We start from the raw sequence: 27,179 nt of genomic DNA, 5'->3' as shown, positions 1-27,179 counted from the left end.
GAATCTAAAAAGGTTTCTCCGAGTGATACATAGTGAGCTGGTCAACTAAGATTGTGAGCTAGTGGTTAGCTAAATTTTAGTTAACAACATAGTTGATACATCGCCATCATGTGCTGAATTGTTTAATTGTAAAAATTGATAAAAATAACGACTTTTCTGAAAATAATTTAGATACCTATGACAGTAACATAAATTAAAATTTTGGCACTCCATAATTTAAAAAAAAGAACACTTTTTTTAAAAAAAAGTAATCAAAAGCAATATTTTTATTTAGAGTTTCAACTTATACGGGAAGGGAAAAAAACGAGCAATAAAATATTCATTTCCATAACTTTTAATCTTTGCTTTCTAGATTTAATTAGAAGTTAATTAACCCATCACTACACGCGAACAATTAAAAAGTATGCAACAAGCGCCACTTAGTTCCCTTAAGATTTATCACATCGATTACCTCCTAAAAATCTACACCTGTATTAGTTTCTCTATTAGTAAATGCTACTTATTCGACTTCGTAAATATTTTATATAATACTCGGGTTTTTTCGCTATCGTTCTTGTATAGATTATTTCATATTATTTGGATTACTTTTTTGTAATTGTACATATTTCATTTCAGTGTACTTTCAGTTTCGATATTATTCATTCGTTGTCTATGGCAAATATCTTCATTGAAGAGGCTAGTGCCGTAAGGCAGATACCTCGAAAATAGCACTCATATTAAAGCATCTTTCGACATCAGACTTATTAAAAAAATGGTAAAATTACCTGAAATTCGGAAAGCTTTAGAATATTTCCCGAAAAGAGTTGAGTTAGTAGCTCTGTTAATATAGTGAATGATACAACATCAGTTGTAGTATTCACTAAAAAACAGGGCTTCCAACTACTGCTCTTTTTGCAAATTATTTATAGCTTGGTAAATTAAAAACTTAAGTTTTCAGAATGATGGGTAATTTCGCCAACATTTTAAATGCTTTACTTCGAAAAAGCCGGAAATTAGTGGCCATAAATTTTTAATTTTTAGTGGTCTAAAATTTTTTAAATCACTTAAACATAGCGGGTGTGGAAAATTACTTTAAATCTAATTTTTAAGCGAAGAATCTTTCATTAAAACTTAATATTTGCTACCATTAGAATTTTTTCCAAACAAAGCGTTGAAAGTTGGCAGTCCACTAAAATATGTGATGAAACATTTTTCGTCTTCCCAGCTGTTGAGCTGTTGTAAGTAAGAAGTTAAAGCTTAAATTCTGACTTCAGTTTATTTCAATTAAAGTACTATCCCTGAATCGCAATAAATGCAATATATTATTTTTACAATAAGAAATGCATATTCAATATGCATACTAATATGCATAAGTTATACATTTAAGTATAAAAGTATCGAAACAATTCTATATCTGTTTGTCTGATACAAGAGCATCCTTCTTATCATAATTATTTAAATAATTTCTTTTATTAAACATAAATACATATGAAATGTATGATTAAGGTCAAGTAATAAATGAAAGTTATGTTTAAATTAATTTTTTATGCATTTTTAACCGAGCTATTTTTATCTATAGATGTAAGTCAGCTGAAATGAAATTGTCTTTCTTTATTTTTGGTACTAGATTTTCTTTCCCTTTTTTTTGAATAAACTTCTTAGTTGGTTTTAAAATTGTAAGGCAATATAATTAAATCTTAAAGTAACCCGTATAGATGGGCAATTCAATGCTAATAATAATAATTTCGTTTTCAGATATAAAAATATTTCTAATATCAGTATAAAAATAGGTTTGAAAATATAATCAATATATAGATTTAGATTATTATTATTTTTTTCTTTCAAAATTTAGTTATGAGTTCCATGTTTCCGTTCAAGACCTTCAAGTGTTTTGACTTTTAACTCAGTTCACCTTCCGCAACAGCTAGGAAAAAAAAGTAATAACGCAATAAGAACATGATTGAATTTCAATTTATTTTACACTAAACATAACATAACAAAAAGGAATAAACAATTTACACCAAATCAATTTATATAACTTCTTTTTACAAGACATTAATATCCTCCGACCCACGGACTCATTGGAGAATTGGCTGGAACAAGTACATAGCGGACACCCTGAGGTTGTCGTCGGACAGCAGGTCTTACTGGAGTTGGAGCTGCTTCATTACTGTATCTTATGATAGGTCCTTTGGCGTCTGGTGAACTTGATTCTACGATTACATTAGCTGGGGCGCTGTTATCGGTTCCAGGTTCATTTGTTTTTACTACTGCACGGAAACCACCAGCATCTGCTACGTATTCAACCACTCGGCTCCTTCCATCTAAATCTGTCACAGTGTACGATCCTTGAACATTTCCTGCACCATCTCCAGATTCTTGGTGGCCACTTGATCCTTCATCACCTTGTGCTAAATAATTGAATGAATATGGTATGGGAGCATACTGGATAGGCTGAAAGAATTAAACTCTGAATTAAGTGAGATAGTAATGATTGAGATCCGGGGTATACATTTGTCTGACATTTTGAGGTTATTCACGATCTGGAAAATTTAAAAACTCGATTATTATATTTTCTAAACGCTTTTAAAATAACATAATGTTAACTTTCGTCTTTAGTTTTGCATAATGAATTTTGAAGTTTCCACCAATGTAATCTAATCCATAAGGTTTTTAGCAAAAATGTACTTTTTCCAGATTCCAGAGAAGGTTTTTTTACATATAAAGTTATAGCAAAATTCATTTTATTCTTAATTTAATACATTTTATCGAAAATTATATTAACCACCATTATATCTGATTTGTTTAAACATGAATGTAAAATGTCAGCTGATCATTTGAAGAATGATTACGTGCAGGAAAAAAAATTTAAATTTCCTGCTTTCAATTATAAATACAAGCCTTGCTTCATTATCAATAAACGTATAGTTCCTCAAAAACGTCAAGTGCTGGTAGATATTAGTGCAGGGTTGCCAACCTTTTTTCTTTTTTGGAAATTTTTTTACTGTGGTAGCTAAGTTTATGTTTTAATGCATGATTTTTCTGTTTTGGAAATTTGAATTAGAGTTAATTTTTTTCCCACCACTACCTGTAAATGATTCAAAAGTTTATGAAAAAGCCACTTCCTTTCCCCTTTCTTTCAGGAAGCTTTTAAAATAATAGAAAAATTACCAAAATTTATGAAAGATTTGTTTCTAATTGCCCATCACCATAACTTTGCAAAAAGCGTAGTAATTGGGAACCGGTTAACTGAGTACCAAATTCCTTCAAATCGCAAGATTCGCATGAGGCTCGTAACCCCCTCTTTAAAGTATGTACAGTTACCAAAATTTAGTTACCATTTTAAGCACAATTTTCCCACCAGAGATACAAAATCTGAAAAGGCTAATAGATTTATCTGAACAAATTTACGTTTTAAAAATTATTCCCAACATACCCCGGGATGCCAACTGCTCCGCCTTGTGCGAAAGTTTTTATAATCTGGTAACGAATTAAAAAGTAAAACTTGTAGAACAATGGATAATTTCGCCAACTCATCATAGTCTATCCACGAGATACTATACTCATATGTAGTTATCTTAGTATCAGCCCCGCGAGGGGCTCTAATTCATCTGAGTGACGAGCTACTGTACCTAAGTCGTATTCTGTATGAAGCTTCGAACTTTTTATGGGTAGGGGTGGAAAAATAATTTAAAATAAAATTTACTAAAGTCATAGCATTTTAAAATTCGATACCGCTGGAAAATGTCAAAACGGAGTAAATTGGCATTTCTGCACACTGTTTTCGGTTTGACATATAATGTTAATAAGACTTACAATTTTTCAACATATGTGCACATAAAATAAATAATACATCTAAGTTTTGTGCTTTATACGCGTTAGGGTTGGGTTGGTATCTGAATCTATAATAATTTGCAATTAGTACTGAAACCTTAAACCTAGAGATGCCAACTACACCGGATTTGGCGAAATATTATGAAAAATGGTAAAGATCTGCAAACTAGAAACTGTATATTTTCGGTCAATTTTGCCAGCTTTAATAATGGCTCAACACGGTTGTTCTGAAACAAGATGGTTTTAATATAAGCCTTTGATTTTATTTAAGGGAAGTGGTGAGTAAAAAATCCTGTAAATCGAATCTACTAAACCAAGAATCATACATGAAAAGACTACCACTCAAAAATATTTATCAGCATTCTTGAGCAAATTTGCATCGCTGCTAACATAGTCAGAATTTAAAATGAATACATATTGAATGAATTCACTTAGTATCAGTTATTTTATTAGTTATTCCAATAACATTTAAAAGTAGTCGATAAAAACAATCTAATAATTAACTTAATTTTTATATTAAAAGAATAATTGGTAGCAGTATTTATAAAACTAAGTATCTGTCATTAATTTCGTTTATACCGTTACTTCAGTTAAATAAATAGACAGCTACCAATACTGCTGTAGTTGAAATAGCTGGAAACTTTCACCATTCAGTTGCTCTTCGGCGATTTATTATTTATTCCCACTCAGATGAATTCCCCTAGCGGGCTGATGCTAAGATAACCACCACATATGAGAATGAGTGATATAGATGGAATTTTAGAAACAACTGGAGGGAGTTAATGGCACAAAAATAATTTTCTTTACTTCTTTCTCTATAAATAATTCATTTTAAAACTGAATAAGTTCATTTCACTGAGAACTATCCCAGCTTCATGTGAGAAACGATACATATTGATTATTAAATTCTTATTTATTATTATTATTAAAATTTACTTATTGAAGGTTAGGAGAAGGTCGCAAATGGTTAAAGTTCCCCACTGAATAAATTCAGTTGAAGTTTAGGTAGCAGTATGGTCATGTAACTCTTTAGGACTTTCCGGAAGATTTTGTGTTTGTATTTAACGTGAAAGCCAAATTTAGAAAAGAATCAAATACCACTATTTACATAAATTTAAACGTAATATAATTTTAATGTTATGACAGCGCTTCTATTCTTTTCAACCATGAAAACCAATACAAAAAAATAAGCTGACTTGCGTCGGCTTATGTTGTAACAATAAGAAGAATTTAACCTGTCAGCTACCAGCGTCTTATTTATAGGGCAGTTTCTTTTTTCAAAACATATATATAGTGGTAGGACTATTGTTTTAATTTTGTCTTTTATCTAGGAGAATTAAAAGTTTCCTTTCCACCATAATTTATTAGTGATTCTATCACTAGATGTATAACTATAAGGTGCTGGGACATTTCGTACTGAAATGGTAACAAATAGTTTATATTGGCAATTTAGTTGAATTACATATCATACCACTTTTTTCATAAAGCCACTTTTTGCACCCTTTCAATGTAACAAATTGGGATAAAACGGGTTAAAGTAGTAGTGAAATTTGGGATATCGTACGTAATCTGATGTATCCATAACTGGCAAAAAAATATAGAAATGCAAAGCGCAGGATGATACAAGATTTTATAAAACTTTAAGGGGAATTGGACTCGAAAAACGTTAGTCTTTAATTTTCAAGTGTCGTATTGGGAATTGACCAAATGTGTACCTTAGGTCTCAGAAAGGTAATCCTTTAACCCAGTGTTTCCCAACCTTTTTTGTACCATGCCCCACCTAAGCCTTTCTAAAATTCTTATACCCCCCTATGTAACATATACATAATTTTTAATATTGGAAAATCGAACTGTTCACTTAACCCCTTGGGGACGGGTGATTCAGAAAAGCATTCGTACAAAATCAGAATCAAGTTGCAATTAAATAAAAAACGGTAACTTAAATGTAGTCGTTGCTAATTTGACAGACTTACTTTGCTTTTATTTTAATTATTGTTAGTTTAATCATATATATAATCAATGTTAATTCAAAGCATAACTAAATAGTTTTATTTTGAACAAAGTAATGGTGAATTAAATAAATCAAAAAAGTTATAACTCCGCCCACAAATAAACTGCTAAAGAAATACTTTGATTACCAGTTTTATCTTCTTACCCTGATTGATACGGTTTTTTGCTGTCACATATTTGTGACAGTCGGCGCGAAAGGGTTAAGAAACTTCGGAAACTGTTAGCGAAACAAAATAAGTAAATTTTCAGAATATATAATGAAAAATTCAAATTCGAAATAATTTTAATAAAGATTTTTCGATAATAATTTAATATTTTAATTTAGTGAGATTCTTGCCCTTGATGCTTGCTTGCTGCTCGTAGATTTTATCTTAGGTTCCAATTTGGTTAGCTTCAGTCTCAAGTCTCCCCGTTGTGTTATATCCAGACGATTTCTTTTTTTTACCAATAAAATCATTTACAGCACTAAATCCACATTCAGCTAAATATGAAGATGGAATCGGTAACAATAGTTTTCTTGCACATTTGATTGAAATTGGGTATTTGTTTTTTGTTTCCTCACGAAGCCATGACATCACTCCTTTCATATTAAATAAAGTTTTAACTGACTAATCATTTTGCATTTCTGCAAGTTCTTGATATATTTGATATATCAGGCAAATCCACTAACATGGAATGCAACATCCATGTTGGAAATTAAACTTGTTTTAAATCAGAATATCTTTCTTTTAAATCAGCCGATAGAATTTTCAGATGATAGACAATAACAAGTAAAGCGGTATCATTTACTTCACATTTTTGGAGCCAATGAAACTGTTCAAAGTTTTTGTTATTAATATATTTCTGACATAACTCAATAAGGGTAATGAAGCCAAATATCTTCGCTTTTGCATCAACAAGAGTTTTATTTGCTCCTTGAAGTTTCTTATTTAATATATTCAGTTTTTCAAAGATATTGGCCAAATAACTCTCAAATGCTTTACCATCGACTGTAAACAGATACTTCATTTCAGGTTTGTCGCCTTAAAAATCCCTAAGTCACATAATATTTATTGACCGCAATTATTTAAGAATTTGCTTTTTTCTCTCGATTTTGTCACCGAAATCTCGCATTGCATTTAAATGGCCCAGAGCAAAAGATTTAAACTCATGTTGAGTCCATTTTTGAATTGCCCCCCTTTACAATCAAATTGCCCCCCAGTGGGGCGTGGGCCCCACGTTGGGAAACACTGCTTTAACCCCTTAACTTTTGCTCTCGAGTGAATTCGAGCGCGCTAAACAAGCCAAACTGCGCACACTCGAGATAATTAGAGCGGTTTTGTATTTTATCTTGCTATAATTTTTCACACTCGAATATAATCGGAAATTGAAAATAACAATGTGAAAGCTAAGAAAAAAAATCTTTTGTTTATATGTATCATTTACTTAGGATTGTAAGCTACACCACTTATTTATTCAAGAATAAAATATACAGATATGCCAACTTCCTCCGGACAGCAATTATATATTTTAAAGTGGTAGTTTATCAATTATGATTCTCGGTTTAATAAATTCAATTTAATAGCTTTTTATTCACCACTATTTCTAAATAATTCGTAGGTTTATATAATTTACCACTTTTTAATCATATGACTTTTCTGTAACCAGTTTCTGCGCAAGTTTCCAGTATTTCATAGCTTCAGATGCCCAATCCTACCAGACAGGCCATGCCAGTACTTACATCTTGCTATACCTTTTAATAAGCAAGCAAAAAAATTTACTTAGTAGTTCTTAACGTTTTTTTTAAAATTATTTTGGTGAGTCCTGAGCAGTTGGCATCTCAGAATATAGCCTTTTATCATGGAACCAAAGAGCGGTGTATCAAAATTGTCCACCGAAAGAAAAGACAATGTTCTAAAGTGTGTTTTTTTTTACAAAAAAAACTAGATTTTTTTGACCGGTTTTTTTCAAAAAATCTGTGCGTTAACCGCCAAAATTCGCACTTCTTTGTGTATGTTTTTTCAAAAAATAAATGCTATTAACTTACTTTTTTTAAAATTCACTTTGAGGGAACAAAGATCGTGAACCTTTGAATACCCTAGCAATAAAAGTATAATAATACACTGATATGAAATTAAGAATTTATCGTAATTTTAATTTATAGTAAGTCAGATTAAAAATTATCAACTTAGCATTAGAGCTAACTATAAACCCTTTTCATAAAAAAAGGAACTTTTTTGCATTACGCATCAATACTATTTTTTAGAAAATGCAATGTTCGTAGTGAATAGATTAAAGTTACTCAAAGACTCGATAATATTAACTCACTAAACTTTTTTTGGGTAAACATTATCCGTTGAAAGAAAATGTTTTGTTTTAATAATTGATTATTGGATTTAGTTAGTAAATCTGACATAAAATTATTTTGCTCATCATGACATTTACGCAAATATATTTAATGACACTTCGTTATACTTAACTCGTCAAGTGTCTTTCAAGAAGTAATAGTAATTTTTAAAAATGAATTGTTTGCTTCTGTACCATTTCGTAAAAGTTTTTGCTGAAAATCAGGGTTTCCAACTACCTACGTATTCTGTAGAAAATGTTACATTACTACACATAAATAATTTAAAAATAAAAATTTATATGCAATGCCACTTTGTTTTAGCTTTCTCTTGATGAAACTTTTAAAATGTTGGCAAAGTTACTAAAAATTCTTAAAGCTTTGGTTTTTAAATGTCTATCATTCTATGAAATATTTCTCAAAAAGCGTAGTAGTTGGCAGGCCTGGAAAATGAAGCAGTTATCGATCCTTGAAGCATGTAGACCATAGAATAAATTATATACGGGTTTCAGAAAGCTAGCAGGAATTACCTATTTTAAGACTCCATGTCCCTTTAAATGCCAATGTTCCATATTTTGGAACATGTTTCTTTTTAAAAATGTGAAAGAAGGGCCACTGACATATTTCATTTATAGCACTTATAATTTGAGAAGCTGAATATTCACATCAACCAGAATATGTAAATAATATAAAATTGTATATCTTGTGATTTATATTATGCTCTAAAAGCAACCAGTTGCTTCGTCTCTAGTCAAATGAGGAGGTAATTAAAAAAATTCTCATTTAATTTAAGCGCAGCGCTGGTACCACTTTTTTCATGACGACACTTCGACTATTACTGCAAAATGAGAGTCCGGCAGGTAAAAGTCCGGATCCAAAAGCAAGACAACACCGGCAGATAAGTGATTAAATGTGAGAAGTCGGGTGAGGAGGGTTGCCAAATACGTTGTCTTCCTCATTACGAAATATTAAGTAATAAAGTTTTTATAATTACCCCTTGTGCATAGACAGCGACCAGGAAAGCAGCAAAAACAATTAAAACCTGTAAAAATACACAGTAAATAAAATATTTTTGTTAAGATCAATGCTAAGGACATTAACCTATATAACACAATGTTTACACACAAGCGCCCCCATGTATATTTTTAAAAAAGATAAAAGGTAATATCTTATTCCTTGCTTCTCATATTTTATTTTTGAAATTTATCTTAAATAAAGCATGATATTCATATTCAGATCAATATATTAATACACACTGTTAGAAATTTTTCGAAAAAAATGGTTAAATAACAATTTGCTTAACTGGTATGTTACCATTTTCAATCAAAATAGTTAAATAACCGTTAATAAGATGGTATTCAAACTGTTAATTGTGAGAAAAACCATTCATTAACTGCTTTCACCTAATACGGTTAAAGAACCAGAATTTTATCATAACATTTAAGCCCACCTAATGAAGCTACCTAGTTCCCTACAGCTCATTATAGCCGAGAGTGGCTAACTATAGCAAAAATGGGTTAAGCAGTATTAACTAATATCCTCGATTTACTACGGAGTTTCCGTAGTATCAGGAAATAATTTTCCTTGTGATAGTAAATGTAATGTTTGCTATCCACCTTTGTAACTCAATAAAATGGAACTGAAAGACATTTGTCACTCACTACATTGAAACAAATTAAATAACTATGTAAAATGTTAAACAGAACAGAGACTCATTATTTTAGGTTCTGATGAAAAGATTATAAAAATGTGATGTGTTTTAAAATTTTGTTACCAACCATTGGAACATATCTTTTGTAAAACCATTACTGCCGTATTGTAAAATGAGATCTATGCGTGAAAAACATTTAAATGAAAGAAGTGGCTGTACACATCTATTTACACCAAGTGGATATGTTTTTGTGTTAACTACCACTTAAGCTGATCCAAATATAAATATAGTATCGTACACAGAACTATATCTTTTCCGAAAATAAAATTATAAGAATAAATCACTTGGACTTCAACTTTTTTCCTTTTTGAATAAACGAACCACCTTTTTAGAAAGATGCTTTTAACATATCTTTACTATCAATTTAAGCCCATATTTACCGACTGTTTCTTTGGTCGGACGGGTGATTTTTAAATACAAGGATCGCAATGTTTGAAAATTTGTAATTGAGTTTTGTAATTTATTGTTTTTTTGTTGTTTTTTGAAATGTCCTTGAGACATTTATTTTCAAAAACACTTTATTGTTTTGTAACAAAGGTTCCCGCGGGTTTCAGAGAAATTTAAGAGTTTTAAGTTTTTATTTTTATTTTTAAAATGCTTTTTTTTACAATAAAGTTGAGATTGTATTGATGTATTTTTTTTTACAAAGTAAACTATAGTGATGGTCACCAACGGATAAAATAATCCAGGTTTATCTAATTTCGTTACCATTACTAAATATTTTTAAGAATCATCGGAATCCTGTATTACTCTTGTTTTGATAAAGAAAGATGGATTTAACCCCCATTTATAGACTTGCTTAAATGAGATGCAGTATTCATTTCTTACGAAACTGAAATAATTTAAATATTTAGAATTATTTAGAAATTGAAAAGCCCATACTCAAAATAAAAAATTATTTTAAAAAGCATATCTTTGCCGCAATTAGTAGATATGCTACTGCCTTGGGTGATTGTCATAAATGCTATTTCAAAGACAAATGATTGATTTAAAACACAGAGTAAATTATAGAGTAAATAGATAAATTTTTCCTTTCATATTAGGAAATTTTTGTTTCCTTTTTTTAGTTATTTTACTCATTTAGAGTAGATATTACATTTACTGGAACTCGTTAGGCACTAAATTTAACAATGTATCAAATAAAGATGAATTAAGTGCAAGAATTACATTTATTGGAACTTATTAAACTAGGGTGCAAATTTTCCACTCGCCATTGGTGACCAAACATTTAAGACTGGCGAGTAAGATTTGCCTTATAAAGTGTTGTGTTTCAAATCAGACTACCATGTTTTTCCTAGAGTTGTTAGTTTTCATTTGAAGTAAATTATAAATAAGGAGTAAAAGTGTATGACTTTGATAGGTAGATTAACTGAATATACAAAAGATGCGTATCACAGAAAGACTGAAATCTATGTCAACAGACATGTGTTACATGAGTCTATGTCAACAGACATGTAGACTATGTCAACAGACATGTGTTAACTGTGTTAACATCTCTGCATGTTTTTGACATCTCAGGTTGAACTTCTAAAGAAAAGTTCTTACATTTGATATTAAGGAGATAAAGTAACTCCCCATAGTCTTAAATCCAAATCCATTTAAATAAATTAGTGGATTTCGAGTTGACAGAGTGGGCAGAATTCAAGGCAGAATTCAGATGCTTGAGAAGTTTAAAAGTGATGAATGCTGAGCGAGATATCCGAACATGCTCCTAATTATAAAATTTTTGTGCTTTTCCACCAGTGATCACAGTTTCTTGTGACAGAGGCTTCAAGAGAGGGAAGACAGCTAACGGAAAACGTCTTTAAATACTGTGAAACTTCATGATTTGCCCAAAATTTCTTCCTCTTGACTCCCTCCCCAGAATTTGACGCTAGGCCTGAATTTGACAAATGGTATTCCAGTGTCAAGTGGCAGAGTTACACAAATAAATACGAAGTTTTAAAAGTATAAAACATTTTTGATGTCTTAGTTTCCTGATATATTTTGTATTTTAACCTTTTCCGGTGCACTGTTGCCAGTCTGTTAACACTTAACCCAAAAATGTTACAAACCGTCGGAAATATGAAACTATTTGCTTCTAAGCGCTCACCAATTTTCAGATTATTCCTTAAGAGCAACTCCACTGCCTGCTTACCTCAATGCTCAACCAAAACAGTGTTAAAATTCCAGATTAATGGGATAAGGGTCGCTTCGCGGCCCAGGCGCCCAATAAAATCAAAACACTAGGACTAGATTATTCCTTAACTCCATTTTGCTCCCCAAACTTTATTTTTGTCATGTATAAGCATAGTCTAATTTCAGGATGAATGGGAAAAGGGCCGTAAGGCCTCAGGCGCCCAGTTCCACTACAACGAACGAACGAACGAATGATTATTCCTTAAGGAACAAAGAAGAAAAATATACTTACGTGATAAAAAATACTCTGACTGACTAAAATTTGCAACAGACATCTGCTGTTCCAAAGGGTAAAGGGTTAATAACTTTTATTGATATGTGGATAATATTGGAAGCAATGAACTTTTTTTTAGTAATATTTTGTTTTTAGTAATATTTTGCTTTTTTTAGCAATAAATTTGCTTTAGTTATTCAATTTCTATATTCTTTTTATGGTTTGGGCTACCAAAACGGTTCTTATTTCACATCAGATAACATTTTGAGAATAGTTTCCCATTTTAATGATAGAGGCGAGCAAAATGTTTAGTCTGGTACTTAAAAACCGAAATTTCATAGCCTCCATCAGACACCAAATTTACTTAGTGTATAAAATAACATTGCATTTAGTGTCAAAACATTCTGTCACTAACATTTTTCAGTCACCAAAGCGTAAATCCACAATTACACAACAATAAAACAATTGCGGATGAAACTTAATTAAATATGTATCAAAACAAAAGGAATGGTTAAATTGAGTATTAAGAATACACTATAAGGAATATCTCATATGTANTCATATTAGGAAATTTTTGTTTCCTTTTTTTTAAAGTTATTTTACGCATTTATTATTTCTCAAGCAAGCGGCTTGATTTTTTATGGTTACCACAATGTTTGCCAAATCAATGTATTTTATCTTACTGTATGTAATTTAATGATGAATGGGATAGGGGCTGCTTCGTGGCCCAGGTGCTAAGATTATTTAAGTAAAGCAAAGAAAGATTATTCCTTAACTCCCTTTTGCCCCCAAACTTTATTTTTGTCATGTATGTTTCCTAGTCTAGTTTCAGGATGAATGGGAAAAGGGCCGCAAGGCCTCAGACGCCCAGTTCCACTACAACGAACGAACGAACGAAAGAATATTCCTTAAGGAACAAAGAAGAAAAATATGCTTATGCAATAAAAAATACTCTGACTGACTAAAATTTGCAACAGGCATCTGCTGTTCTAAAGGGTAAAGGGTTAATGACTTTTATTGATAAGTGGATAAGAAACTTTTTGAACATAATCAATGAACTTTTTTTAGTAATATATTGCTTTTTTTAACAATAAATTTGTTTCAGTTATTCAATTTCTATATTTTTTTATATAGTTTTGGCTACCAAAACGTTCCTTATTCCACATCAGTTAGCATTTTGAGAATAGTTTCCCCTTTTAATGATAGAGGCGAGCAAAATATTTAGTCTGGTACTTAAAAACCGAAATTTCATAGCCTCCATCAGACACCAAATTTACTTAGTGTACAAAATAACGTTGCATTTAGTGTCAAAAATACATTCTGTCACTAACATTTTTCAGACACCAAAGCGTAAGTCTACAATTACACAACAATAAAACAATTGCGGATGAAACTTAATTAAATTTGAATCAAAACAAAAAGAAACGTTAAATTGAGTATAAAGAATACACTATAAGAAATATCTCATGCGTAAAAAAAGTAAAAGAAATAGCATTTTACCTTCATAATCAGTGATTGATAAAAACGATGCAAAATTCTTCGAGCAAGTTTAGAGAATGGCGCGTTAAAAGCTGGATCTATTCAAATATATACCAAAAATTGCGATTTTCAAGGTAATTCATAAAAATATGTCTTTAGCTGCAAATAAAACATATTAATTGCACTCTACATCACTGGTCGTTAATTTCGATTAACTTTTGACCTCGGTTGAAGAGAAATTTATGACATCTTAAAAATTTTTTATGATCGTATTTGCTTAAGATTTTTCCCTAATGAATTCGACTCTTTACAAAAAGTTCTACAAAATGTAAACGTTTTTTCACAATTTAAGAAGAAGTTTACCTTTTAGTATAATTAATCCAAATCATTTATTCAGTTGTGTTCAGTGAAAAAATCATTTAAATCATATCGTTGTCAACCACGCAAATTGCTGTAGGCAAGAAGACTCTCAAACTGCTAAACACGTAGTAAAGTGTGAAAAATAGCATTTGATTGTTCGAAGCTTTTCAAGAAAAAAAATGTTTTCGAAATGAGAATGAAATTTTATTACAATTTTCAACTCATATATGTTTTTGCGAATTACTAATTTTTGATAACATATTTGTAAGTCAGACGTAAGTTATTCTTTAATTATTAAAAAAAATCATCAGGTGTTCTTTGTAAGTAGATTATTCTGCATACTAAACACGATGCAATGTTTCTAAAACAATATTCAAAGCATAATTATACTAAAATTTTAATTATAACGGAGATAATTAATTATATAATAGTTATATAACGGTTTACTTAAGATAATTAATTATAATAACGATACAAATCTATTTTTATTAAATTAGTTTTTTTCACAAGTAAATGATGTAAACAAAACACTTTTTTTGTATATTAAATATAATTCCATAATTCAAAAATATATTTGTATGACACAAAATTATACTTACCTTATAAAATAATATAAATATTTCACTAATAACTGTATAGTTATTATTTGCATAATATTTATACAACAGTTGTTTTATAATTGTGAATAAAAATATAAATAAATCAATAAATGTGGCTTGAAATTAAATTATTATAATTAAAAGTCAAATTATAACAAAAATTTTCTCAAAATTTTGCCTATTGTTTGCTATGATTTTGATATGATTTTCTTGTTTATATTTTTTAAATTTTAATGTAATGCAAAAGAGCCCCATCTTTTTCTTTTCTTCTTTGCTTATTATTGTTATAAACTGAATAACTCAAGACGTTTGCCGCAAATAACGGTTATAGTCGTTCGATTTTTTTGTCGATATGCAGGATCATGTAGGCTATATCCGACGTTCGAGTATTTACCGTCTGAAACTAAATCAATCTCTTAATCTCTAAATCTCTTTTAGTCAAACTCTTAAAAACCACCTCTTATTAAAAACTAGTTCTTAGAGCTCAATATCAGATTCGGTGGAAAAAATGTACACTTACTTCCATTATCTTAGTTGCCTGCTGGTACAGATGAAGGAGTAAGGTGCTCACTTAGCGCACAGGAACTCCGTAATTCGTCTAAGTCGGAAAAAATCTATCTTGGAAATTAGTTAGCTCAAAAATCCTTGAAAAGCATCGAAATTGGAACAAAGATAACGAATATTTTTATGACTGTTTGGTACCCATGTCATGCATATTTTACTTAATAAGAAGAGGAATATCATTGGTCCGAAATGTATTAATGCATTGAGTTGTAAATGGAGGCCGGGATAGCCAGGTTGGTAGGGCGTTGGGCCCATGTACAAGAGGTCGTGAGTTCGATCCTAGCTAGCCGAAGACTCTCCGTGTAGTAAATGGTGACTGCAACACGTTAAATCTGTCGGATAAAAAAGTTCTCTAAGTTACCATAGCAAATCAAAACCTCTGGGGGTACTGAATTGAAGATTGTTTGATATCTGGTTCAGGTCAAAATTGCAATTTTTGGATGAATGTATGGATGTATCAACGGGCTTGCTCTTTAAAACGGGCTATGATGTGTATGAGTGGCTGAAGTCGTATTCTTGGCTAAGGATGGTGCCATTGGAAAAACAAGTAATGCACTCTCTGCCTTAAATTCGCTTGGTTTTACCAAGCAGGCTTACCAGTATAATGGCAAGTGGCTTTAGAAACAACAACAGCATTTGTTATTTGTGCAGTGACACATCGAAAAAAAGCTGCAACATTCCAGATAGTATATCAATTGATTTTTTTTTCTTTTTTGGAAAGTGAAAGAAATTTGAGGAGCAAATGATGGTTTTAGCTGTGGAGCCTTTTCATACAAAAACTGTGACAAAATGTAATAATTTTCACTTCCAAACATACGACTGACGACCAATTTCATATGGCAGTCAGAAACAAATTGAAAAGAAAATGTGTTTCTGAGCACGATCCTCAAATTAAAAGCGAGCGGGCAACGTGTTGATCGAACAAGTAATTAGTTACGTATTGATAAGCATTTCGATGCAATTTGAAACACTATTTGAAATAGTCAACAAATACTTGAGTGAGATACTATAGTACTTATTATCTTAAGTGTTGAAGTTATGTTTTTCATAATAATAGTTTAAGTACCTTTAAAAAATGGAAAAATTCTTATAAAAATTTTAAAAATCAGCAAATAGGAATTTTGAAATTTCTTTCTCCCCTTGTCTAACGAAATTATCATAGGGGTCGTTCAAAAAGTACGTACACAAAAATGGAGAAATTTTAAACCCCTCCCCCGCTCCGTACATTACCGTACATAAGGTCTTACGTACGCCCTTAGAGTACGTACATTTTATTAGTCTACCCCCCTTTTTCATAAAAATTAAAATAATTATGTTTTAAATAAGATTAAATATTTACNGTAACTAGTATTATTTTAAGTCAAGTTTGTTGTCCCGAAAATTGTTGCTTAAAAACTTAAAAAGGCCAATTTCTTCTGACTAAAAAGTTCTCGTTTTCATAACAAAAAAAATTGAATAATCTTTTAACTCAATTCCCAAAAGTACAGATCTGAGCTGCTATGCGGAAGATCTTCATTTTTTTTTTTTTTTTTTTTTTTTTTTTTTTTGTAAACTGAAGCAAAAGTTTTTTAAATGAAGCCAGATTTTCTTACGTTTCAAAAACGTTAGCAATTGAATATCTGCTTTTTTGTATATAAGTTTAATTTATTCTTGTGTTTGCGAGATTAAAAATAATATTAAAATATATAAAACCAAGAATGCCATGGAGGGTATGATATTTTGCATTTTCTTTAAGTACACTAGTAAACTAACATTAGACGAGTAAACAATTCAAAATTTATTAATTTCATCAAGGTTACAGATTAAAGAAGCTGATTTTGTTTTCAAACAAACTATTCAACGAACGAACTTTTTATTTACGTTTTTAAAAATACATTTATTATATCCGTTTTATTTTTTATTAGAAAAGCAAATAAAGCGTTGTAACTTGCACTTTGCATATTTAATGCATTCACGTTCAAATAATTGTCACTATCCCTCGCAGACAATTAGTCACGTTCATTCAATGACAAATTCCTCATAATTTTTTTTAAATTTATTTTTTAATAAAGACATTTATTTAAAAATAAAACGCATTTCCGAGTTATCTAACAGTAAATAAATGAAAATTATTCCGTATATTTATGTTTTTTTATACACAAATCTTTTCCTTTTTTAATCATGATGAAATATGACACAATAGTTGAATGAAATGAGAGAAAAGTTGCTGAAAATTGCACCAAATATGTGGAAACGATCAAAATAAATATTTAGAAACAAACTTTACATAGGATAAACATTGGTCATTATTGCTTAAAACGTTTTTTCTTTCATGATTTTATATGTTTAATATAGGGGGAATTAGCTTGAAGACAAAAATTGGCAATAAAAACATTTTATTTATAGCTAGTTTTCGCGAGGTGAAAAACAAGACAATACTATTTTTAATTATGAACTATTAATCACTATTTGTTTTATAATGGATTGAAAAAAAAAACAATCTTATATCTATTAAAAAAACTTGTTAGCCATGGATATTAAAAACTTCCCGATAACAAGCTATTGTAAAAGGGTTTTCGTGGCAGTTTTTGCTCTTTTTGGTCTTACACACATTAGATATGTGCTGGGTCCAAAATTTTTGCCAGATCCGGGTACTGCCAAAAACTAAATCTTGTAGCCAGCCTGTTAAAGTACCCGGTAAAAATTTTATTGATTACCCAATTGATTCCGGGTAGCCATTAAAAATTGAATTTATGACTCAGCCGAATATTACAGTAGTTGCTCAAAACTAAACAAAAGTCTTATCATTTTCCATGGAACAAATATTTCTTTATCCCAAATTTAAAGGTATTTTCCTGTAATATTTATTTTTCTTATTTTATTCTGCCTTATTGCATATTTTATCTTGATTGCTTTCTAAATTGAGAGATTGAAAGTAAAAGAATTGCTTCTTTATTATAACGTAATCTATATATATATTTCTCTTACACAGCGACAAAAAAAGCCTCATTACTATTCCCCAAATGGCAACACTAGAAAATCGACCAATGATTGCCGCTAAAAATGTCGCATGCCAAATCTAGTTGAGATGGCTCAACATATAGCGCTTTTAAAAACGGAAACTGAAATAACCAGAGTGTAAAATATTATGTGCTTATACACATCGTATTTTTTGTTAAACAATTTATTTATTATATATCAGTTTATAGATGGTAACGAGAAGAGTTTTGTGGTTGCTATGGTGACTAATTAGAATGTAAATTGTTTTTTTGAGTGAGTGTGAGATTTGTTTTTTGGAACTGCGATGCTGTAATTTTATTGTTTAGTTAATAAATCTTCCTTTTATATTAAACGTGATAGTAGTTTCCTTAATTATTTGATTCGAAGTCCTTGGAGTTTTATTTGAGGTCAGTTTATTTTGTATTTTTTGACAAGAGAGAGCATTCTCACCAAACGAGATTTCTTCCGAAATTCAATGTTTTGTTTATGCAGGGTTTTTCCATTGCAATTTCTCTTATTTAAATTTTTAATAGACTTAATTATAGCCAAAATTTTAACCTTTTTAAAGAGATATCAGTTTTAGAAATTTTATCTTAAGATTTTATACTATAGCACATTTCTAATAGGTTTAACGAATTACATGTCATTTATTTGAATTCAAATTTATTTTAATGACTTAGTATTTACTAAAAAGATGTAATTTTTTTTAAAAGAAAAGTTGTTATATGGATTTGAATGATTGTTTTGAATTCTTAGAATTTTGTGTATTTGCAATGTACCTAAGATAGTAGCAAGCGAAGCGAGCTTGGTTTGCGAAGCAAACCATATAAGATTGCGTAGCAATTTTCGGGGGTTGGCGAGCGTTAGCGAGCAGGCGGCTCAACCCACTAGTAAACATTTAATTTAAAGAAATGAATCCAGAAACAACAATTGAGTATAAGATGAAAAAAACACAACTACTTCCACTCCGAAAATTTTACTAGGAATAATATTTACCTTTTAGTTTAATTAATAAGCTGAGTTTTAAATATGTTTATTAAATTCATAAACTTAAATAAAACAACAAAATAAGTTATTTCAAAAGGAACTAGACTAATACATTTCCAACCTAACAACACACTTCGTTTAATGTTTACTTGTTGCTAGAAATCAGGCTCGCAGAAAATGCTGTTTACTAGTCAAATTTAGTAGGAATAACACGACCTGTGACGTAGGCTATAGTATACCCAATTATTGCTAAGCAATCATTGAGGTTAGTAAGCGGCAGAGAAAAGAGGGTCTAGCCCGCCTTATGTATGTAACGTAACTAGTATTATTATGTAACTTAACTAGTATTTAATGTTTATACTGAAGTAAAATTTATTATGCTTAAACCAGTAATTTAAGCTTAAATGATTTAGCTGATGCACTACATGTGTTCCAAAAACAACTTTTGTTTTTATGAATTACATTTAAGTTTAATATGAATCTTTATATGGTAGCGTTACATCGAGCTTAAATGAATGTTTTTGCACATTAATGTTCATGCAATATTAAATCTTGAAAACGTTGGCATATTCGTTATAGTCGTTTGGCGAAACAAGTCAAATGAAAGTTTTTTTTTTGTTGTTGAGAGTTTCACCATTCTATAGTAACTATATATTCTGCCATACCAGTACTTAGATATACGTCATTTATATTCAATTCTTTGACGCAATTTAGTTGGCCGATGGTTTATGTAATGCACTAACATAATTGGCAAATTCATTGAGTTAGTGTTAGGTGGTATTTCTTTAAAGATTTCTACACTTGTCCCATTTGCTTTATTAATTATAAAGATATGAACTAAAGTTTTTTTTTCCATCATTCAATTAAGGATGGTAAGTTTATTATTCCAGAAAGAATTTTTTTTTTTCGAAAGTGATTTTAAAACACCTGCCTGTAATACTTTCTTTGTGAAAAAAAGAAAGGTGACATGTCTCTAAATGGATGACATGCACGTGATTTCGTTACTTCATTTTTACCTTTTTTTTCACGACCTTGAACTAGATTCGGGTGTCAGCTCATCTCACACGTGTTTCCTGCAAAGGGTTTTTTATGGTACGACATTCAGTGCTATACTTGTTGCATATTAGTTACCTTCTTTTGCAATCCCTCCTCCCTCTCTTAGATGCATGGGTTTTACCCGAGCCCACTTTTAAAACATAAAAAAAAAAAAATTGTGACTCAGTCTTTATGTTTTTTAGTGTACGTTCGTTTAGGTTGAACGAAAACTGAATCTGAAAGGTCTTAATGTTTAAATGCACCACATTGCAAAAATTTTTGAAAACATTTAAAAATAATTATTAACAACAAAATCTAAGTTTGTACTAGGGTTGGCATTTACCTACACGTGTCTTTTTTTAGCGGTTTTGATTACATATAAATATATATATTTGTCTGTCTTTCATGGGCTCTGACCGAGAGCGTTGAAATTTGACTTACTGTGTTCGTAAGCTGTGGTGGCTAGAGCATTCGCCTTCCAATGAGGTAAACAGGGTTCAAATCCTAACCATTTCTGGTTGATACGAAATCCTCACCCAGCTTGCACCGACCACAGTGCTGACGCAAAATACCCTCTGTTATAGTCAAATTATGGGTTGGAGTCCCCTTACCGACAGGCTAATCGTGGGAGATTTCGTGGTTTTCCTCTCCATGAAACGCAAATGCCAGTTAGTTCCAACAAAAAATTTTCATCCAAGGTAAAATTTCTCCCAATACTTGATTCAGGAGTTCCCTTGTCTTCTGTATTGGGATCAAAAATTGGGTCACATTGAATAGTGTGGGTTTAAAAAGGTATTTTATGCGTTTGTTGTAAATTTATTTATTTAAATTTTTTTAAGTAATTTTTTAATCTTTTTCTATTAAAAATCCTTTTAAATATTTTTTTCCCTTGCTTATTTGTTTTTGTGTTCTTATTTTTTTTTCCTCTTTGGTCAAATTTTTAAAAATTTTGTTAGGTCACTATCTCACATTTTTTCTTAAAAAAAAGTTGCACGTAAATTATTCTGGAATAATTTTTTCTAAAAGTGTTATGAAAATTATACTTTAATATCTGAATACAAGGCAAACAAATTTGATTTAAAGCAATTTTAATCACAACAACATTTTAATAATTCAAAAATAATTTTAATCACAATAACGTTATAAGTTTATCTAGAGTGCCCCCCCCCCAAAAAAAAAATAAATAAACGGTTCACATTAAATAAATTGTGATGAAATGATCGGATTTTCACGTTTTAGGATTCAATCTTAATGGTTTGAAGGGGTAACTTCAAATAGGATAATTAATTAAAGTAGACTATATATTAAGTCGCAAAATCAGACACAAAAACGGACTTCCCCGTAACAAACATAAATTTTTTTCCCAACGGATTCGAATTTCGAACCCCCAAAATATAGGGGAAGCCGCAATCTGGGAAGTATGGTTCCAATAATGTAGTCAGAATAGCGGTCCAAAGTTCGGACCCCTTAATGTTGATTTTACCTTTTGTGTATTTCATATATCTCGAGAGCTTTTTAAGCGAATTGAGAAATTTTTGAACACAATTATAAAATTCCCATATTCGAAGATAGTTCAAGACAAAAATAACTTTCAGTAAATGTTTAATATATTTTATCATTAATTTTATTTTTAATTTTGATAATAATTTGTGAATATCTTTAATTTTGTTAATAACAGTCGAAAAACTTTTCAATCGTAGATTATGCAATTTTTGCATCATTTAAGAGAATCTAATTTTGCAGGCCGAAATACAAATCGAAGTGAAATCGGTTGAAACGTTCCTGAGAAATTGAATTTTAAAAAATGTGTACGCGCAAGATTAGATTTCTCAGGAACTATTGAATCGATTTCGCTCAAAATCCGTATTTTGCCATTTAAAGTTGCATTCTTCAAAATGAAATAAAATATTTTATATTTTACGCTACAAAACTTTTCCGATTATTTTTAAATAAAAATAATAAAAAATAATAAACTGAAATGTGTTATTTTTAAGAAATTGTCCTTGGGTGAATGAATCTTGTAATTGTGAGCAAAAATGTTTCAATTCGCTTTTAAAGTTCTTGAAATGAGGAGAAATACGCTAAAAGTAAATTAACATTTAAGGAGTCCAAACTACAGGGATTATATTTCCCAGCTAGCTCCTACCACCTATATTTTGGAGCTCAAAAATCAGAATCCATCTATAAAAAACGTACGTTTATTCAAGGAAAATACGTTTTTGCGTCTGGTTTCGAAACATAAAATATGGTTATTTAATTAATTCAATTAATTAGCTTATTTGAGGGTAGCCCCTCCAAATCATTAAGATTAAGACCTAAAACGCGAAGATCTGATCCTTAGATCAAAAGTTATTCTGAGTTGTCCGGTTTTTTTTTTTTTTTTTTTTTTTTTTTTTTTTTTTTTTTTTTGCGCAATGTGCAAATCTTAATAGACATTATCTAATGCGTTTAGGATTTATCAGAAGTTTTTAAAAAAGTGTCTCTTAGATTTAGCAGAAGTTTTTAAATTGCTTTAAAATTAATTAAATTAAAAAACTCAGTGATGGTATTATTTTTTAAGTAATAATTTTTTTTAATAAACTTTGCTAATACAATAGCTATCTTTGAAGATCGTGATAAACACAGACAGAGACGCTGTAATTTTCAGACCTTAGCTTTCAATATGCATTCTTAAAGTAAAAAATTTCATTGTTTTTCAATTGATGACGTAGAATATTTTGGTTTTAATGAAGGCATTGATTAATTTTTTTCATGATATTTGAATTCTGTAAGACTTTGTCAGTAATTAAACATGCAATTCTCTTACTCGCATACAAATCTCAACTCCTTGTTTGTTATCGATTCATTGTAATAGATGGCAGCACTAAAAACCAAAAGAAATAATTATAAAATCAAATTAATTAAAAGTTTCACAAAATATTTAAGTTCATTTTATATCAAACCATTTTATATTTCACTTTAGTTTCACAAAAGTGAGATACAAATTTTTTGACGGAAATATATATAAATAAAAGTGATTAGATTTTAATAGAGTTTATATTTAAGCACGGATTTTTTTTTTTTTAAATTTTACACATTTTTATTGATACCGAACTGAAAGTTCCATTACTTCCCACAATATTTAAAGGGGTAGCGAGGTAATAATTGTAGCAAAACTACCAATTCTATTAGATTTGTCTTGAGATTTTTTTTAAAACTTAATGTTGTGGAAAAACTTATAATTTTCCATTTCAGTCATGTATTAATAAATTTGATTTAGATTGATTTCAACCGCCTCTACATAGCAATAAATTAAACGAGTATTAAACGTGTACACATAGACATGCAAACAAACTTGCATGTCTTTGTGTAACAATTAATAAGTAATAATAATAATTATAATAAAAATACAAGTAAGTTATTACTTGCGCGCTATGAAGTAACGATTTTTCTGAAAATGAAGCCACATCATTTAAGAACGAAACTTTAAAACTCTTATTTTTGATGACTAAATGATTGGTAGGTACATTTTTTAAAATTTTATTTAACTTCAAAGATGATTTTAGACGATTTAAAATTAATTGTTTCATTTTTATTCCATAATATTTTTGCAATATATTTCGCATGCAGCATTTTTAATCAAACGTTTAAAAATATTCATTGTCAGCATATACTATTTTTTTAAAAATTACTCAAAAGAATTTTTTAAAGATGCCAAGAAAGAAAAAAAAATTATCTTTTGATTTATTTCCTAGTTAACTAACTAGAGTTCAACAAATTGTTATGCAAATATATAAAGATATAAAGAAAATTTTTTCCAAACCGTATTTTGCACCAGGCCCTTAAATATGAACTAAAGAAGCAGGAGGCCGCATTGATATACCATTAGTAATAATTCGGTGAAATATTTGTGACCTATTGCGATCATAATGCAGATTACAAAAGATTAATAATAATTAAATACTTCAGTAAATACTGATGCAAATTTTATAGTTCATGGTAATGCTGTCTTATAATAACGACTTATCTTTTGAAACGGATCGGATTTTTACAGGTAGTTGTGTACTGATATACAGTTCAAAACAGTTGAAAGATTGAACAGACATGCTGCTGGAACCTCCCTTGCCGAACGCTCTGCAACGTGCAGGATAATTGCAGTTAATTGCAGCCTCATAACCTTGTACTGTATCCTTGTAGTAACATTCTCAAGTTTGTGATAGCTGTTCTTCAACTTGGCAAAGGCTTATAAACCATAATTGTAATGAGCACGTAAGCGCCTGCATATGTGTGTAAAAAAAATAATAATCAGGCATCCAACAATAAATACAATGAATATAACAATAAATAAAATTCATTTTATTAGTAGTTCGTAAAATTATTATTAACTCAATCTACGCTGTTGATGAGTTTGAGAAGCACTCTTGCAGTACAAAAAGTATGTTTCTGAAAAAAAAGTGCTAGGAACGAGCGTTTAAGCTAAGTTGACAATTTATAATGTGAGAACTATTTTAGTTTTAAAATATATCACAAATGCAATGTTTTTCAAAAGCCAAACTGCAATTATTTATGATATTGATATATTTTGGTGTACACGAATTGATTAAAAACTTCATTTGCTTCAAAAATATACAAATAGGAACAGTCGACATGTTTCAAGCGCTCAAAAACAGGTGCCCATTTTCAAGACTTGCCAGACTTGCATGAGAACAAAAGTGATTTGAAATGAAAACGTCAACGCAGCGAGGGGAAAAATGGGAAAAAATAAAGGTGAGAAACAAAATTAGGAAATACCACAGCAGCTAAGAGAGAGCAAAAAGGATGAAAAACAGAACAAAATTAACAAGGAAACAGGGTAAATCGGGGTAAAATGCATTTCTAAACTCAATGGAGAGATGGTGGGAAACTAAAGTTGTTAACAAGAGAATTAGCATTCATATGAATAAAAACAGATATTAGGGCATCAAATTGAGCTTGTGACTGGGTTATAAATAATTTTGGCATTACGGAAATTGAATTTGCGGTCAAGATTCCAGCAAAAAGCAGTAATTGATGATTTCCAGTAATCGTGGTAATGGGCATATCTATGATATTCTCTAAACATTTGGATTCCAATGTCTCCTCTAAAACGTTCTCAACAGCCACCATTCTAAAATAAAAAATTCTATATTTTAATAATTAGTAACCTCATTATTTTAAGAATTTCAAAAATTATACAAAAATATTGTATTATGTATTTTAAATGATTTACTGCTTATTGTACGATTTGATTTAGTACAATTTAAAAGATCATGCTTGAAGTTTTTAAAAATGGTGTCCTTTTTACACATTCAACATTTGAATCGTCCAAAATAAGCATAGGAAGTTAAAATATTTTTTCAAATACGGTATCACTATAATTAGAAAAAGCATTCAATGGGATACCTGCATGTGACGTAGTGTGAGTATCTCGATCCTGATTGGTTGTTGAAACGTGGCATTTGCTTATGTTAGCAACTGTTCCTTCCATTCTATTTCGAGTAAGCCAAGCCCGTCAATCATCAATTCTCTTAAGTAACACATTCTAAATTCTTTCNTCTATACGGTACCACTATAATTAGAAAAAAACATTCAATGGGATACCTACATGTGACGTAGTGTGAGTATCTCGATCCTGATTGGTTGTTGAAACGTGGCGTTTGCTTATGTTAGCAACTGTTCCTTCCATTCTATTTCGAGTAAGCCAAGCCCGTCAATCATCAATTCTCTTAAGTAACACATTCTAAATTCTTTCACAAGGATTCTTTCCCAAAGCCATTTGGAATATAAACAAGCTAATTATGCATCAAAGTTGCCAGGTACACAAAACAAAAATACATCACGGTTGCAATAAAATACATAAAGAAATAATAAATCTAAGTTAAGTAAAAGAAGTAGGCGAAAAAAAATTATATTTCAAGAAACTGAATGTGCGATACGTCTCTGTATTTAACTAACTTATAGTTAATTAACATTCTAACTTATATAGAGAAACTTAGCTCAACTTTTATACGCCACTTTGCTGATAAAGATTAGCTGACGACGTATGTCGCATGTGTGGGTATGGGAAGTATTCTTCTTGAAGTGACAGTACCCAATTTTAAATGTAATCCTTCAGATTTTTGAAATCGCTGCACTAAAGCTAAAAAAAAAAAGTTAATTACTCTCATCATTCTGATCCATCCAAGTTTTGCATGGGTAAAGATTACTTTATTTCCAAAAGTTTTAATCGTGATCTCTCAAAATATTTTCAACATTTTTGCCATCTTCGAATACATTTGATGCTGAAAGAAACATTGCTTATAAATAGTTAGTATCGAAGTGTTTCCATATTTTTGTCCAACCAATGTAAATTTGCAAAACATTAAGTAGTTGCATTACTACTTTTTATCTTCTAAATAAAATTATTCGACAGAGTATAAGAGTTTTGATGATTTATTTGTTGATAAATAAATAAAATAAGGCTGTTATATTAGGGTAGAACATTAATAAAAAAATAGGTAATCACATTAAGATAACTGTATAAGTTTATAAAGAGCAAAGCAGTCATACTGATTGATTAAATTTTATTTACTTTTTATTATTGTTGAAGAATAGTGAATCAACGTAATAATGGTTACACATACCAAACCTTGCAATTTTAATTTTAGATCAGAAGATGGGAAAATATCATCAGTCATGAAAACTTTGAGTTACTTTCGAATGCTAGATATGATGATGATGTTATAATGCATATGTTTTTCTTTTTCTTTTTTTAATTTCGTAAGATAATTACTTATACCTTAATAGTAACATAATTATCTTAGGAGTTAAGTTTAATAATTTATCTCTATCGGACACGTATTTAATTTATCGCAAAATTCATTTATATTTTTAAAATATTTTAGCGCAGAAAACATTTTATCCCAGCTGCCTAAATTGACTTTTAAGGGA

At 30.1% G+C, this 27,179-nt stretch overlaps 1 protein-coding gene across 1 annotated transcript; it reads right to left on the bottom strand.

Moving 5' to 3' along the window:
- Positions 1–1,932: 1,932 nt before the first annotated feature.
- On the bottom strand, positions 1,933–13,860 carry LOC107436551 (cuticle protein 10.9). The gene is made up of 3 exons (XM_016048313.2): positions 13,750–13,860; positions 9,141–9,188; positions 1,933–2,433 (listed from the first exon to the last, which is right to left on the bottom strand). The coding sequence occupies exons 1-3, from the start codon at positions 13,753–13,755 to the stop codon at positions 2,035–2,037; spliced, it is 453 nt and encodes a 150-aa protein (XP_015903799.1). The 5' UTR covers positions 13,756–13,860; the 3' UTR covers positions 1,933–2,034.
- Between the last annotated feature and the right edge of the window lie 13,319 nt (positions 13,861–27,179).

Source organism: Parasteatoda tepidariorum, chromosome 5 (assembly GCF_043381705.1).
Source record: "Parasteatoda tepidariorum isolate YZ-2023 chromosome 5, CAS_Ptep_4.0, whole genome shotgun sequence".
In the NCBI taxonomy this organism is placed as follows: Eukaryota; Metazoa; Arthropoda; class Arachnida; order Araneae; family Theridiidae; genus Parasteatoda; species Parasteatoda tepidariorum.
Note: the sequence above shows the minus strand (reverse complement) of the source record. Positions and strands in the feature narration are given on the sequence as shown.